This window comes from Bactrocera neohumeralis, chromosome 4 (genome assembly GCF_024586455.1).
Source record: "Bactrocera neohumeralis isolate Rockhampton chromosome 4, APGP_CSIRO_Bneo_wtdbg2-racon-allhic-juicebox.fasta_v2, whole genome shotgun sequence".
NCBI classification, from domain to species: Eukaryota; Metazoa; Arthropoda; class Insecta; order Diptera; family Tephritidae; genus Bactrocera; species Bactrocera neohumeralis.
Window position 1 is genome coordinate 7,370,725 of NC_065921.1, and position 17,106 is coordinate 7,387,830.

The 17,106-nt window shown below is 35.2% G+C and overlaps 1 protein-coding gene across 8 annotated transcripts in view; it reads left to right on the forward strand.

The window, feature by feature from the left end:
* LOC126756871 (filamin-C) overlaps positions 1–17,106 on the forward strand; it is a 99,930-nt gene that overhangs the window by 13,787 nt on the left and 69,037 nt on the right. For 2 of the 8 annotated variants that reach the window (XM_050470340.1, XM_050470342.1), the window contains exon 2: positions 8,468–9,119. In XM_050470340.1, the coding sequence (XP_050326297.1) occupies positions 8,883–9,119 (237 nt within the window). In that variant the 5' untranslated portion in view covers positions 8,468–8,882. Of the gene's footprint in view, positions 1–8,238; positions 9,120–17,106 lie in introns of those variants that run through there. The other 6 variants (XM_050470339.1, XM_050470338.1, XM_050470341.1 and 3 more) reach the window with 6 other exon arrangements.

Consider the following 17,106-nt stretch of genomic DNA (forward strand, 5'->3'; position numbering starts at 1 on the left):
TGAAGACTGACAGTCCGCACTCACCTAAGCACAACAGCACAGACACACACATACACATACCAATATAGCTCTATAAGCCACAATAACATTTATGACTGTACAACTCAGCTCGATTAAACTCAGCTCAGCGGCTGCGGGCCAAACTCAGCTGACATTGGCATTGAACTTAAAATGCGTGCAATTAGTCATTGTTTCGTCGATTTGTATGCAACTACCTACACACAAGCACAAATACATATATATTTATTTATGTACAAACACATATGTGCGCAGTTCTGTAGCTAAGTAGGTGTGAATGTGTGTCTGTGGTGAAGGAAAACGGGTTGAAAATCAGAAAATGACTCGTGCATTAATCGCCATCACAAACAAAAAATAATAATAAAGCACAAATAAAAAACAGAAAAAACAACAAAAATAACAAAACAATATACAGAGTTCATAAAATCAGTTGAAATGCTCAAATGGGTGTATGAAATTGTTTTCGAATGCAGTCATGCGATTAGCTGTGACTGTGATATTTTTCTTTACAATCGAATGCACCGCAACACACACGCATATATAATTATATTATACATTTGTATGCATGTATGTGTGTGCGTGCTTGCATTGTCTTTGTTTACCGCGATTATAATACTTTTTGCTTAAACTAAAACTAATTTTACAGCAAATTAAATCTGTTTGAGCGTTTGAGCGCGTGCAGAAGCATCTGGCTTTGTCTGTGAAATTCAGTTCCTGGTTTACAATTTTCTGATTTGATATACAAAATAGATGCATGCAATCGAGGTTAAGCTAATTATAAATAAATAAATAAATTCAAGGCAAATTTTGATAAGCAATTGTCTGGCATTCTTTTTATACTAGTATGCGTCCCTCTTTGGGTAAAGCTGTTGAGGTCAACCAAATTTTCCGTCCCCATTTTCATATGAGAAACTAGAAAACAATTACTGCTAAAAGCGAACATATGTATGATTTATAGTATTTTACCCTTTATCGTGTAGCGTGATGTGAGGAAAATTGCATTCATTGCTGGCAGAGATTGTGTACTAAATTTTAAAAGCTCCTAATGAAAATAACACGCAGCTAAAGTATGTATAATACCGTTAGATGCTGAAAATGCTTAGTATTACAAGATTTCAAGCTAAAAGTTTAAGTTTGCAGCTAAAACTACTGACTTAAAAGGGTTGCCACCTATTTTAAAAATCTAAAACAATCCACCTAAATGAAAATTTTTAGTTTCAACAGTTGATAATACAAAAAAAACATTAGATGAAGAAATAAAGCAGCCTTAGGGCGCTTAACGTTGGAAACAAAAGTTGAGACGAGTTGCCACCTGTTTAAAATTTATCTTTCAGTCAATTTCTTGAGATAAATAAATTATTATCATTCGAATATCAAACTAAAGCTATTTTATTCAACTTTCGGTACACATTTTTTTTGTGCAGTGTTGCCACCTATTTAGAAATTCCTGTTAAAACAGTTTAGTAAAATAAATAACTCAATACAGCGACAAAAACCAAAGAAAAAATATATAAGAAAGTTTACAGTTAAAAAACTAACTTAATAGGGTTGCCATCTTTTTGAAAATTCTAAAACAATCTACCTGATTTCAATTTTAGTATCACTTTGTAAAAGCGACTCTTCATTAAAATTTTTTTAAGAGTTGCCACTTGTCTATAAACTAGTATTAAAACAGGACTTACCACCTGCTTAAAATTTATATTGCAGTCAATTTTATGAGAAAACCAAATTATTACAACTCGATTGACAAACTTTAGCAGTTTTATTCAACTTTCGGTTAAATTTTTTTTGTGGAGAGTTGCCATCTGTTTAGAAATTCTCATTAAAACATTTTCCAACTGAAAATGCTGACAACAATACAATCAAATTGATTTCAATTTGAGTATAGAACTGCAGAGAGTTTATACTACTTTCCGATGAAAATTTTTTTGGGGGAGAGTTGGCATTTGGTTTGAAATCTTTACGCCACCTTTTTAAAAAATCTAATATGTATATTCAAATAATCATTACAAGATATCTATTATCTAGCAATATATAAAATATATCTAGGACGATCTCCAAAAGAGTCTAAGCAAACCTACTTGTAGACAACTGGACCGAAATATTTGAGTGATGTTGCACTTGGCCTTGGAACTTCATAACGAAAATAACGTATTTCGAGAAGCATCACTTTCCAATCCCAAATGACTATATAACAAGGAATTATTAAGTCTATCGATATATATGTATGTATGTTTAGCAGATCGGAGTGTCAACTACTTTTTCAAACTCCCCGGTATATTAGTGACTTGAACCGAAGCTATTGGCGATTGCAAAGCCGAACTTGCAGTAGCAGTGCTTCCTGAACTCAAAGTAAGGAGAAGTTTTACACACCTTCGTACCATATTTTCCACTCTTCGGAGACTTCTCTCTACCCCAACGTAGACTGTTTGTACTTTAAATATCTTACTAGCGCATTAAATTCGCGAAATATGCATTGCTAATGGCTCACCGTGAAAATTGTAAAAGCAACAACAACTATAACCAACAATATCAGTACCGAAAGAAATTGCTATGACGTTCAAGCAAATATTTTCGTGGGCGAACGGGTGGCGTACACACGTTTATGGTGAATTCGAAAACAATGTAACGGGTATGGCTATATTGGTCGACGCACACACACTCGCACCCACGCACACATGCACACAGCTGACAACGCGCAGATGAAAGCGAATACTGCGAAGCTGATGTCTGATGGCGGCAACGCGATCCAAAGTCGTAATATTTTTTATGCGCAATATTTTGTAATTCTAAATATGTGTGTGTGTAAGCTGGTGTATGTGTGTATTGCATTTAAAATTGCGATTTTTACGCACCAACAAACACACACAAACACCTACAACAACTGCAACTTGTGTACACTTCGTGCGTTGCACATTGTTTTTGCCTAAGCCTCACGGTTCTTTTCGCTCATTTTTGGCATTTAAACTTCAAACGATAAACGTCAGTTTGATTGTTATTGTTGCTGCTATTTTACGCAATGCCAAGTTTTATTTGCATTCGCATTTCGTTTTTGCTCGTTATGGGCGCTTAGCAACAACAATTCTAGAAAATACACCAGCCAGCTGGATGCCTGCCGCCTGCCTGCATGCAGAATTGTACACTACCTTAGTTGTTGTTGTGGTTGTTGTTGTTGCTAAGCGTATTTGTGTCAGTTAAAGTGACACAAAACGGAAAAGGCGGCAGCGATTTCCGGCGCATTGCAACTGTCACGAAGCTGACGCAAAGCACTGCCACCACGAGCACACTCTGAATACAGTCCACCTAAACACACACATAACAAGTCACACTCATACATGCACACAATGTCGCCAGCAATCAGTTGCGGTGCACCTTTTTGGCAATCTGCAGCGAAGCGGATTAGTTTTTACTTTTTTACGCCGTCGCAGTTTCAATAATTCTTCAATTTTTTCGCTCGAAAGTATTGAGCCGTGCCGCTGCCACGCTGTCAGTGTGTCTGTGTCGTTGCATTTTCTTTGTTGGCGCGTATATTTTTTTGTTGACAACGCGCTTGCTTCGCACCTGCTTTGGCGCTTAGTTTTGATTGCCAGCGCTCGAGAGAGGATTTTCTCACCATAAATTGTGGTTGTGACACTTCTAATGTATTTTCCCATATGGATTTTCAGTTATTTGTCGAAGTTGTTTCCGTTTCTCAACTGAAGAGGTTTTTTCTTTTTCGTGTCAAGTGATTTTATGAAGAATTTTGATTGAGTTTTTGGTAGAATTGGCATAAATGTGTCTCCGCAAATGCAAATTTCGCTTACTTAAAATTTTTCACTTAGCTCAAGTTTACCATAAATCCATAAGGGAGTATTATTGGCTTAGGAACAATTCTGTGAAGTCTGAAGTCTTTCTGTGGAGTATTTGGCATACAAGTAATCTAAAATATTGTGTTCTTTATTAAGTAAATAATATAAGGTAGTTAGAAAGTGTTATCGCATTTCAAATAAACTTCCACTTATTTTTTTTTATATTTATAATGAACTTTAATGAACCAAATATGTACCATTTTGGTAGACCACTTTTTGCGATTTTTCCGCTAGAGACATTATGCCATCAGTGTAAAACTTTTCTGGTTTCTCGGCTAAAAACTGCGACAAGTAATTTTCACAGGCTTCTCTTGAAGCCAACTTTACTCCACTAAGGCAGTTCTGCATTGCCCGAAACAAATGGTAGTCTGATGAAGCAAGGTCAGGGCTATATGGTGGATGCATCAAAACTTCTCAGGCAAGCTTTGCCAGTTTTTGCCGAGTCATCAAAGCTGTGTGTGATCTAGCGTTGTCTTGATGGAAGACGAAGCTCTTTCTGTTGATCAATTCTGGCCGTTTTTTTCTATTGCTTGCTTCAGTCTCGTCAGCTATTGACAGTAACATGTCGAATCAATCGTTCGACCAGACTGGAGCAGTTCATAGTGGATGATTTCTTTCCAATCTCATCAAACACTCAGCATAACCTTTCAAGGCCTCAATCCTGGCTTTGCGACCATTTGTTGAGCTTCACCACGCTTGGACCATGGTCCATCTTGTATCCATTCGCTTCAGAAATGGTTCGATTTCATTTCGTTTCAGCAAAGAATCGCAGATGTTAATTCGGTCCTTTAAATTTTTCACAGACAATTCATGTGGTACCCAAACATCGAGCTTCTTTTTGTAGCCAGCCTTTTTTTAATGGTTCAAAACCGTTTGATAATGAATGTTATGTTCCTTAGCGATGTCATGGCTGCTTATATGACGGTCCTGGTAAATTTATTTCATGGTTTCATTGACTTTTTCAACGATAGGTCGATCAGAGAGAGGTGCATCTTTCACATCGAAATTTCCAGAATGGAGCGAGCGAACCATTGTTGTGCTACACGAACTGGTATAGCATCGTCTCCGTAAACTTCACAAATTTCATTAGTGGCTTGCGTGGCATTCTTCCCTTCTTTATAGAAAAAATTTTCAAAAATATATCGAATTTCTTCATTATTTTCATTCATTTTAGAACAGCTGTAACTTTTCAACTTCCCCGATTTTTTTAAATTTTATTTTGGTTCAATGAAGCTTAAAATCTTACCTTTCCAGCACTACATAGTATGACACAATGTTATCGGTAGCACAGGCGATACCATATACGAATCCAACGACATCTATTGAGAAAATACGAAAAGACTTATTCTACTACCCAATATTAACAATTTAATTTCAGTATTTTGTATAATTTTTTATATAAACAAATAATAAATGCGCCACAATATACAGTAGTAATATTTCATTCCAAATTATTGACACTTTACCCCACCCATGTTTCAACTTCCTAAAATATATATCAAATACGTGCTAAATCACCTATCTTTTAAATCGTAAACTAAACAAAAGTTGTAAAAATATTTTAGGCTTGGCATAAAATTACTAAAAATCAAAACAGCAAAATACCAGAACTATGACATCACGACAAGCGAGCAGTCTTTTCCCAGTAGTGATGTGAGATTCCAAATGCGAAAAGCTTTACAGTCTTGTAATATACATATACATACAAACAAATATACCCACTCGTACGAGTACTTGCGTTAGGAGTATTAGATATTGTCGTAGAACTCAGCATGAGACGCTGAGCTGAGCGCAGCTGGTTACTCAAGCGCGCAGGTGTCAACACGAAGGCAGCAATTTCTGGAATTTTTCATTTGGTTTCACTCAACCGTCGCACCATAGGTGACTACGTTTGTGGTTCTCTTAATTTATGTGTGTATGTGGCCATAATGAACTGGCGGCTGAGGCTAAGCAGTTATCAGCAAAAAAAAATTAAAAAGTGCTCACGGCGTTTTCATTCACAAGTTATTGACTTGTGATTGTGCACAGAACACGAGTGTAGTTTCTAGTTATGCTTATGTAATAGCGCATAATAAGTATGAACAGTTAAGCGTATTAAAGCGTAATAAATCACTTACTCTTACCTACTTGAGATGAAAGAATTCTATAATTGGAACTGAAAAGTCTATAAATCTTCATATAAGTTTTGCAGTTTTAAACTAAAAACACAACAACAAAAAAGCGTAACATCTGAGATTTCATTATAGTTAACCAAACATTTGAATGGAATTCGAAAAAAGTTCATATTTCGCTTTAGAATTATTAAGGTCCTACTTTCTCGATAGATTCGTTAGTTCACCTATCTTTGGCGCAACAAATTTCCTCTCTCTTCCTTCCTGAATCGTTGTAAAAAATCAATAAAAAAACTTACTTTCAAAAACTTTCCATTTGAAGATTATTGCTCTCGATGCAACATGAAAAAAGTTGCCCAAAATTGGACTTAAAAAAAAACAGAGCTCTACTCTTATAGAACAACTTTCCATTTTTCATGATCAGCTTTAATAATGCTAATTACAACGTTTATTTAATATTTATAAAGTTATGCCTAAAATGTATTCCGACTCCAAATGCATAAAGGCAGTTATTAATATATTTTTTTTTTAGTCAATTACACTATGGACCTCCGCATTTGGTTTATACTAAGAAAATTCATTTAAGATCAATAATTTTTCTGAAAACATACTCGGATGAATATTAATATTACTATTAATTGGGTCTGGTTAGTTTGGAAGACTGATTCCCCAATATGGCGGGCGGATCACACTTCAACTGCTATATGCACTCCTTTGTGAAGTCATATGAAAACTCATGTAGATGGTTATTAGCACTCGACAAAGGGCCTTGAAGGAAAGATGGAGTCCTGTGTAGAAGTCCACGCAAGTGGGGTAAGTTCTCTCAGCGCCATTCACTTGGGAGTGGCTTAAGCAGCTGATGACTTCCGGTCTTAGACCGAGTATCCGCTGGGTAGCCAAAAAATCCGTTGAAAGCGAGTTAAAGTGAGAAAGCGAACAATCCCACACCTGGGTTATTCGCGGTGTTTGGAACCCGCCAAGTAAAAAATGGCCCACAATGAAAAGGACTCAACACCCTCGGATGGCCATAACTGCGTAAGGGATCAATATGGCAATAAAGGACGCAATCAATCGATTACAAACATGCTTGGGTTCTTTATTTTCAGTTCCGCAATTTCATCTGGATGTCTAAACGTCTGAGGTCCAAGGTATTTTAGCCTTGATCAGACTAAGGGGCAGTCGAAAGAAAGTTTTGGGCGAATATATTTCATCTTCTTCGAAGCAGATTATTCTGAATGAGATTAGACTTCTAACGATTTACGCTGGGCCAGAAGGGCATTGTGATTGGTAGACTACTAGCGCTTGCCGAGTTCGCCTGAGGCCCAACCATCCAGCAGTGCATAGCAGCGAAGCTCTTACCCGTTCTCATTCTGTCGCTAGTGCGACTGAAATACCTTTCCAAGAGAGTTCATCCGTTTCGTAAAAAAATCATTACTTCTTTCTTGTGTATTACACAAAATTTTCTTCAGTGTAATCCGTTTTGATCACTGATTAGCATTGTTGCTTGCACTTTTTGACGCTTGTTCGCTCTTGTTTACTTTGCCATAGCTTTATTTTATGCTTTTTTCACCCGCACTCTTTGATGTACGATTTCGCATTAAGTTGCTCACTCAAAATTCTACTTTATTATTTTTCGGCTTAACAACAACAGCAGCAACTACGCAGCAGCGAGCAGTCGAATTTTTATTTCTAAGCCAAAAACAAGTTAGACAAGTCGCAGCAGCAAGAAAAAAGCTCAGCGCACAAAGTGAGAAGCTAGGAGCAGAGGCAAAAGTCAGAAGATCGCCGGCTAAAGTGGGAACCAGCCACTTTGTGTGTACTGGTCAAGAGCGCCGCAGCTCAGCGAGATCTGTGAAGTAAGCGCGTGGTGAGAGAGCGTGTGCAATGTGCGCCTGCGCTTGTGTGTTGGTGAGCGCGCACATTGTTCATTTTCATTTTCGAAAAGCGTGCATGACGTCATCGTTTTTTGCGATTTGTTGACGTTCTGAGGCAGGTTTCTCAAGCCAAGTCTAAATATGTCTGTAAAGAGCTAAGCTGTTGTTGATTTATCGTTGTTGTTGTTGTGGTTGCCGCTGTACAAGCTTGCTACGAAAAATGAGTAGGCCGACTTGAAATGTTGAAACTGTGTGGGTTGGCGCTGAGCTGAGTCGAGTGCACACTGGTGTTGGTGAACGAATCAAGCGGAGCGGATTTTTGAATAGATTTTTGCTTTTTGTTCCAACATTCGCCAAAACTAATTGGCGAACTTGGCTAAAAACGCGTTTCAGTCTGAGCGCAGCAGTGGCTGAGCGCGCACACACGACAATTCGACGCGTGAAAAGTTGGCAATTTTTTGTGTATAAAATCAAATATATCTTTGTAGCTTGGTTCAAAGGCTTAAGCCTGACTATAAAGGCAAAAGTGTTGGCAAATTTTATTACATAATTGTTAAGTAAATTGAAATCGTGTTTAAGTAGTGTTAATTGTAGCTTTTCTTTCCTCAAATTTCAGCGTTAACGAAACGAAATATTCAAAATCGCAAAACGCAATTTATTAAAAAAACTTAGAGTTAGCAAGCTGCCCAAATAAGTGAGTGCGCAGCAGGTGATTGCCTACCCAATAAATCTCCTCCAACAGGCAAATTGAAAAAGAACAAAGCGCGCACTCGTGCCTGGGCGAGTGTCTGTGCAGTTGAGTGTGTGTTGGTGTGCTTATATTTAGTACACAAAATTAAATCAACGTTAGACGTAACCGTGCGAAGTTCACTATGAAAACAAAACGCAAATTGTGTTAAACGCCGAATATCGCACATTTTGCTCTACTCTTTTCACAACAACAACGAGAAAAAAAGAAAAAGAATCCGAATACTAAGAAAAATAAGTGCACGAATCGCTTAAGTGACAGTGTGTAGTCATCCTCGCGCAGGATGGATGTGAAAGATATTAAAGGTGCCAAAGTGACACACGCCGGTCTGCTGAAACACAACACCGATGGCAGCACCGAAACGCAGAAGATCACCCATGCCGGTTTGGTGGCGCGCAGCCCCGAAGGCACCGCCGCCAAGGGCATGAACATACGCGGCAACGAGGACCTATGGGTCGAAATACAGGCGAACACATTTCGCAATTGGGTGAACGAGCATTTGCGTCCAACGGGCATGCAGGTGAGTGTTGCAAAGTTCTCTCTACTTATAAATTAATCAAATTATGTACTCAAAAATGTATATTAAATTTGTTAAAGTAAAGGTTAATTATATATATTTAAGAATATTACGTTTGCAAGCACATTTTCCTTAATGCTTAAAAAAAACTGTGTTTCCTATTAAAGGATTCCATGAGGTTTTATTTTTAATTGTACAAAGATTTTTAACTTTTATAAAAGATAGTCAGACATTTTCCAGTAAGTCTCAGAAGTCTATATAACCACCTTCGAAGTTAGTGAAAAGTATAATTTTTATATCTTTATACCCTGAACAGGGTATATTAAGTTTGTCACGAAGTTTGTAACACCCAGAAGGAAGCGTCAGAGGCCCTATAAAGTATATATGTAAATAATCAGTATGTTGGGCTCAGTCGATTTAGCCATGTCCGTCTGCCTGTCTGTCCGTCTGTCTGTATATATACGAACTAGTCCCTCAGTTCTTAAGATATCGTCTTGAAATTTTGCAAACGTCATTTTCTCTTCAAGAAGCTGCTCATTTGTCGGAACTGTCGATATCGGACCACTATAACATATAGCTGCCATACAAACTGAACGATCGGACTCAAGTTTTTGTATGGAAAACTTTTGCATTTGACAAGATTTATTCACGAAATTTGGTATAGATTATTTTCTAAAGCCACACTGTAATCTCCGAAGAAATTGTTCAGATCGGATTACTATATCATATAGCTTCCATTCAAACTGAACACATAGTTACTAACAGAAATTCACCTGTGAAGGGTATTAAGCTTCGGAGCAACCAAAGTTAAAGTTTTTTCTTGTTTTTTTTTTTTAATTTTTTTAATTAAATGAAGATATTTAATTTTTACTGCAAATAATCTGCCTTTTTCATGTCAGTTTTTAGGTTTAGAATGTAAGCTAAAAAAATAAGCCAGACTTAGTAGCTTCGAGTAACTAAAACGAATGTATACCACCACAGTACGGACGTAAACCCATATTATATTATATTTCGTAAAAAAACACAAGTTCCCTCCGACAGCTCCACTCGTTTATATTGGTGGAGGGTTTCCATGCCTTATAGAATTGATGGAAAACTTTGTGGCATAGGCTAAATTTTAATATTCGTTTACGAAATTCCTAATTTAGAGAATAGCAATGTTTTTTTTTATAAAAACACACTTTATACAGTTACTTTTCCAACTGTTATTACCAAATCCTTTAATTGTATTTAAAATTCGTTGACTTTTAGCCATTCGTTTTCACAATTTAACATATTAAAGTCAAGCTTACGGCATTATTTGTAGAACACATGCAAATCGCCAGCCATTTCCGGTGGACAAATGTGCACCATACCATGCTAGCGGGTGTGGGCATGCCAGCTAAAGACAGTTATATACAAAGTTGTGCATAAATATTAATGCATGTCAAGCTAAGTAGGTTCCTTCCGCAGTATTTCCGCACAAAAATAGGTAAATGGATATTGCAAAACGTAATTGCAGCTATCTTATACACACACACACACATGCATGTATGTATGTATATATATCGCTGACTTGAACAATTGTGACTAAATAGCAAAAACACATTGCTTATTAACACACAACACAATGAAGTTCTCTATATGAACGAAAAACAAAAATATTAAGCATAAGATTTGTTGTTGTTGTTGTGGCAATGGCAAGATGGCCTAAAATGTGCAACCCACACGCAAATTGCTTGAAATATACCAGCATACACGTACGCTGTATACCCGCACACATCTCACCCGCCATAATTCTAACGTCTGTTCTGGCATAATCACACACATCTACCGATTTAAGCCCACATGCGTCCCCCACAGGCGTCTCTACATATCACTGCTTAAGTGTGTACAAATGCGGTGGATTGGTGTAATTTATATTCATGCCATGTTAACATATTAGGCGAACAAGTCCACGTTTGCCCATGGAGCCAGCTCTAAATGTAGCACGAGGAAACCACTGCTCGCACATATGTAGGTATATATATGTATATATATATAGGTACATATGTACTAATTTGTATTATCAATGAAAACGCCTTATTTCCGAATTCAAGCTGCCATAAAGAGTTAAATAATGGCATGACATTGTTGTTATTAACAAAGAAGTAGTTAAATATTTGCCACGCGGATATTGCTGGCATTCGATTTTTCCCACTCATTTGTATTCTAATTAACATATACCTTTAATTAAAATAAATACTTACTCAATGAATGCAGACTTATTGTAGCCAACTTTAGTTAACTTAGCATACAATTTAAGTTTTTTGTATTTCTGTTGGGTGTGGTATCGTTAGCAGCATGGCATTAGCCGCGCAGAATTTACTTAGGAGTTTTAGAGAGTCTTCTTGCAACTTCAAGAGGGAAGCTGTGCGATTTCTAATGAAATATTGATGTGTATAGCAGCTAGCTGATTTTTTATTCACTGAGATATTTCTCTTTTTATTTATTTAAATTCTATCATGAAAATTTGTCTCCACTTTTGAGAAATCCTTGAGACAACGAACGTTAATGTTTCTTATGGAGTGGAATTGAGAGAGTTTGATTAACAAAATTTAAGTTTTCAAAACCTATCATTTACACATAAATATTCTAAAACAGAAGCTCAATTCGTGGCTCTTCTAATATTTAATAGAAGCAACTTCCATTTTTTGAGAGTTTCCTGATGTGCCGAAATTTTTTGGTACAAATTTTCTAGAAAATGTATAATTTCACTACTAGAAGGTCTTATAAAAATTTGTTGATAAACCAGTGAATTTTCTATATTTAATACATGAAAATCGGTTATATTATAATTTTAACAAGTTTTCTCGTTAAAACAAAAAAATGGTTCTACCAGTTGTTAGTTGATACCGAACCCACTAGAAATATTTATAAAATGAATTTACAGTTGAAAAAAAGTATATTCGTTCGCACTGAAGCTATCATTCCCTCTACTATTTTGATTTTTTTGATCTATAAGTTCATCCGGCAGTGCTTCCGTCTGAACAATTTGTACATGTTCCATTAAAAAGTTGACGAGAATGAATTTGGAACTCTTGATCTTTTGATATCGATTATGTGAAGGATTTGGTTTTTTCTTTTACACTGTACAACACAGGACTGGTTGCATTGCTTTTTGAGAGAATTAGTGTGAGAAAAATTGTTTTTTCGATTTTCGAAGTCAGCAATCAAAATCGAATAGACTGGGTAAGGGATCAGTTGCATTGCTTTCTGTGACATTGAGTTCAAGAAACGAAAAATTTTATTTATTTTTTTCAAAGTCAGCATCCAAAATCGAAGTATTTGTCTTCGAATGTTGAGGTAGAGGTTATTGAATACGTACTTGTTAATTACACTATTTACGCTACTAAAAACGTAATAATATCAAAACCTTCTACATTTTTATACTTATATAGCTTATTTGACAGATGTTATTAGCTTTCGAAGTCGGGCTTGCATTTTCGAAATACTTTTTTTATATTTTTTCGAAGTTCCGAATTTGAGCATCTGTCTGATAAACATGACAGAAAAATTGTATAAAATGATATTTTCCATATTTTTATTTTTTTTTTAATAATATTTACTTTAATTAAAAATAATATTTTTTTATTAAGCCTAATCTCCAACTTCGAAGGTATTTATATACTTACATAGATTTTAGAAACTTACTTCGAAAACTTGAAAGTTATTTTTTACTTACTTAGGACTCAAAAATAGGTTTCTTCACTATGCAATTTACTCCAGCCGATTGTTGTATAGTTTAATTATTAATATAAAACAAAAACATAACTTGGATCCTACCTGCAATTAATATCAAACTTTAGGTATTTACCATATTTAGCCAACAATCCTGTATACTTCGAGCTACTAAGTACTATGGTTTTTTACTATCTAATCATTTTTCGAAAAAATTCGACTATTCATATCGCTTTACCGAATTGGGTTATGCAGTATCTGTCAAACTGAATTGTCTAGATTGAAGTTCAAAATTTATAGTCATACAGGTTTTAGACACTCAATTGCTACCCCAAGGCCAAGGCAACATGATTGGTCCAATTGTAGCTATCAATAACAATGCTTCCTATCGAAAAAATTCTTATAGCCATAAATGGTATAAAAAGATCTTTACTTTGGTTTAGATCGGCCAGTTTTTATGGCAGCTATATGCTAGAGGCTCCCATATTAATCGTTCCGACAAATGAACAGCTTCTTGGCGAGAAAAACTAAGGGACTAGTTCGCGTATATAGAGACGGATAGACCGACAGATAGACTGACTATTAACGCTGAACATTTATCTACATGTATGATCTCTGAATGTTTAAACCTGCATGGCAAACTTAATAAACCCTTTTCAGGCTTAAATATAAATGTTTAAAAAAGTATTTGAAAATTATTCGAAGACTTATTAAAATAAAAAAAATATTTATAAAGAAGTTATCGCCATTCGAAGAAGGTAAGACTGTGGTGTAAACAATATTTTCAGAAAGAATTCGGAATGGCTTAAAAATATTTTATTATATGCTCTCCACTTCTGAAAGAGATTATATTGCCAAACTGCGAAAATTATTTGGAAACTCATTATTGCTAAAAATCACTTAGATCTGCTTCAAGTCGTACTTTGCTTAACCTGTGTCACAATTATAATTTTTGTAGCGAAATATGCCAGTAATTGGTCACCATTAAAGGAGAGTAAACCGGGAATAATTATCTGTCATTGCTCGTGGAAATTATGGATAAATGGTATCTACCGGTAATTTTCCAATGAATCAACAATATCAGCTGCAGCTGACCATATTTGAAGTGAACTAAATGGATTTTAGTTAGAAAAAATCTAATTAGACTTACTAATTAAATTCTTCGAATCAATTAAAGTAATTATTGATATCGTAGTTAATGTCAATAAAAAGTGTGAATTTTCAGATTTTTTCGAAACATTTTTTGTCGACTCTAGACAAGCGTCAATAGAGAAAGGCACTGAATGGCGGTGAAAATCAATCAAACGTACCGAAATGCTTGTAATAAAATATTGCACAGTCCCCACCCAATATTGCACATTTATTGTTTACCTGCTTACGTCACAGCAAGCGAAACGATAAATTCCTCAGAGTCGGCACTTTGTGTTGCATGCCGCATGCCAATATAGGTTTACAACAGTTAAATGTACAAATAAATAATTTACATAAACTTTTAGAAATGCATGTGTGTGTGTGTGTGTTTATGGAAGCATGCCATGGGTTACGTTTGCATACAGTTAATAGCACGCTCTCTCTCCCTTTAGATTGCGTTGCGTCTCTGCGCGCGTTTTTCGTCTAATGAGTTTGGCAGGCGGCTCAAGCGACTCGTCTCCACTGTAGATACATACTTGTTGTTGCTGTGGCAAGCAATTACCTGCGAGTTGCATAAAATCGTAATTTGATCGTAGTTTAACGATTTTTGCATTTTTTGCTCTCGCCTCTTGCTCTATTTTGCATTTTTGCATATTTGGCACTGTTCAAGCGGAACAATAGCAACAACAGCAACTAGTGTTAGTAAACGAGTAGAAATTGTATAGAAACAAGAAATTCACTTTTTATGCTTATTGAATTTCAGTTGGAATGGAGAAAAGACGCGTTTATCGACATTTATTTTAAAAATGGAACAAATACTTGTTTCTCTGCTTTTCAGTGATCATCGAGATAGTCTATGTGTGATAATAAATGTATTAAATATTTAATTGTCACTCGAGTTGTCACTTTTACGCACAGAGCTACTGGAAATACGTCGACTAAGGGCTTATAAACATTTGTTTTGAGTTTTTCATGAAAATGCATTTAGTAACTAAATAGAAACCAGTAAGGTAGGGCTTAGTACGGATTTAACCGAACACTTCATACGGATTATATGGGGACTAGCTTAAGTTGTTACCCAATTTGATCTATTTCAGGCACAAAGATGCACCGTTATTAGAACATGCTCTCTCAATTTTATTAAAATAATTCACACATTTGCCGATGTACTTACTTAACTGGAGATTTATTTGGAAAATTTCGGATCCCCTTGATCAAGTTGCCGCTGTACAGGAGCATCTTTGAAAACAGGTGTCTGGCGTTCGAAAGATTTTCTGCTTAAAATTATTTTAAATCCCAAAACCCAAAAAATAATATTTCTATAGAAGGATACAGGAATCGAAGGACTAGTCAAAATGTTTCAAAAAAAAGTAAAAAATTGTCAACAATTATCGAAAATGTAATTGACCGATATTTATAGTTTATCGGTTTACTCATAGATAACACAATTTATCGATCTTATTCATAAGAAAAAAATTAATTGATAGAGGTTCCAACGTGCGTATCGATATCTAACGAAATTATAATTTATCAATTAGTTGAGATGAAATTAATATGTATATAGATATTTTTGATAGATAAATATGAAATTGATATAATAGGCTATATCGTTCATATCGATATTTATCGAAATTACAATGTATCGTTATTATTAATAGTTGAGATGAAATTAATACACGTATGTATGGTACATATTTTTCTCCTGCAAATCGATATTTATCGATATATAATTTATCGATTATTGTAGGTTATCGTTACTTATGGATGACTAATTGTATCGATATTATTGATAGAAAATTGGTCAATTTCGGTTTCAAAGAGTGGATCAATATTTATCGAAAATATACTTTATAGATATTATCGATAAGTAAAGATGTAATTAATATAGTTTCCATAGTGCGGTTAGAAGCCAATATAAAATAAATCAAAGGAAGGTAAAAAATACTTATTTTCAGAGATTATTTTCAAATATACATATGTACATTAAATATATAAGCAAAAACATTTTTTTTTGAAATGAACTTAACTGCCTAACACAACGTTAAACAGAAACTTTCGAACCAGATTTGATCCGAACATTCCAAGAGAAAAAATCTGAAGTCAAAAAAATGACTTTTCCATACTTCGAAAATAAGTATGTCTAGCATAAAAGTGAAAGTATTTCAAAAAAATGTCGCTCTCTTGACGAATAGGGTTGTAGCTTGAAGATTTGCTAGAAAGTACTCATCACCCGACTAGAGATTGCACACTATCATACATACATCACTATAGTCTCAAGGTCACTTAAGATATCCGATTTCACATAAATTTCAGTATTGTAAATACTTCGCAATTCAAGCATGCTCCGAGCCCATTTCAAGCGCTTGACAGCACACTCATCCCTCAAATGCATTAGCGCTTCATTAAAATTCCATTAAAGTCGTTATTAAAAAACAAAAACAGTTTACTGTCAATGGAATAAAATTCATTCAAATAAAGTCGTAAAATAATCAAAAAATTTTAATGAGCGTAAAATGAAAAATTATTTGATTGAAATGTGCAAAATGCAAGTGAATGAATGAAGCTAAAATCCCAAAAATACGTGAAATTCGGAATTTGAATTTGTATTTAATAAGCGAAATGAAATTACAAGCTAAATATAGAATTCGTATTGTGCCAAAAAACAACAAAAATGCATAATTTATTTATTTAGCAAAAAGTACATGCCTCCAACACATATGCGCAAGCGTACAAATGTACTTATTATATTATTTAAAGCCGCGTAGATAATATTTACTCTACGACAATGAATAATCGAAAAGTACAAAACGAGAACGCTGGCTTTACCAAATTCGGCGCTGCGAATGCCAAGGCTGCGACTGCGCGGCGCAGCCCATAATTTCAATGCACGTAAACTAATACAACAACAATGCTATCAGGCGATAATTATCTACAAATAATTACACATGTATGTATGTACATATAAAGTGCGATTAGTGCAAGTACCTACAACAAAAACAAATATGTGAAAAGCAAATAAGGATAAAATCGGAAATTCTTCCACGCCAACTCAGCTACACTCAAGCTCATCGCAATCATTCATTGGGGTTTGACAATTTTCGACTTTATTTATTGCTTTATTTTTTATATTTTACATTGTTGAGCTTTTGTTTTAAAACAC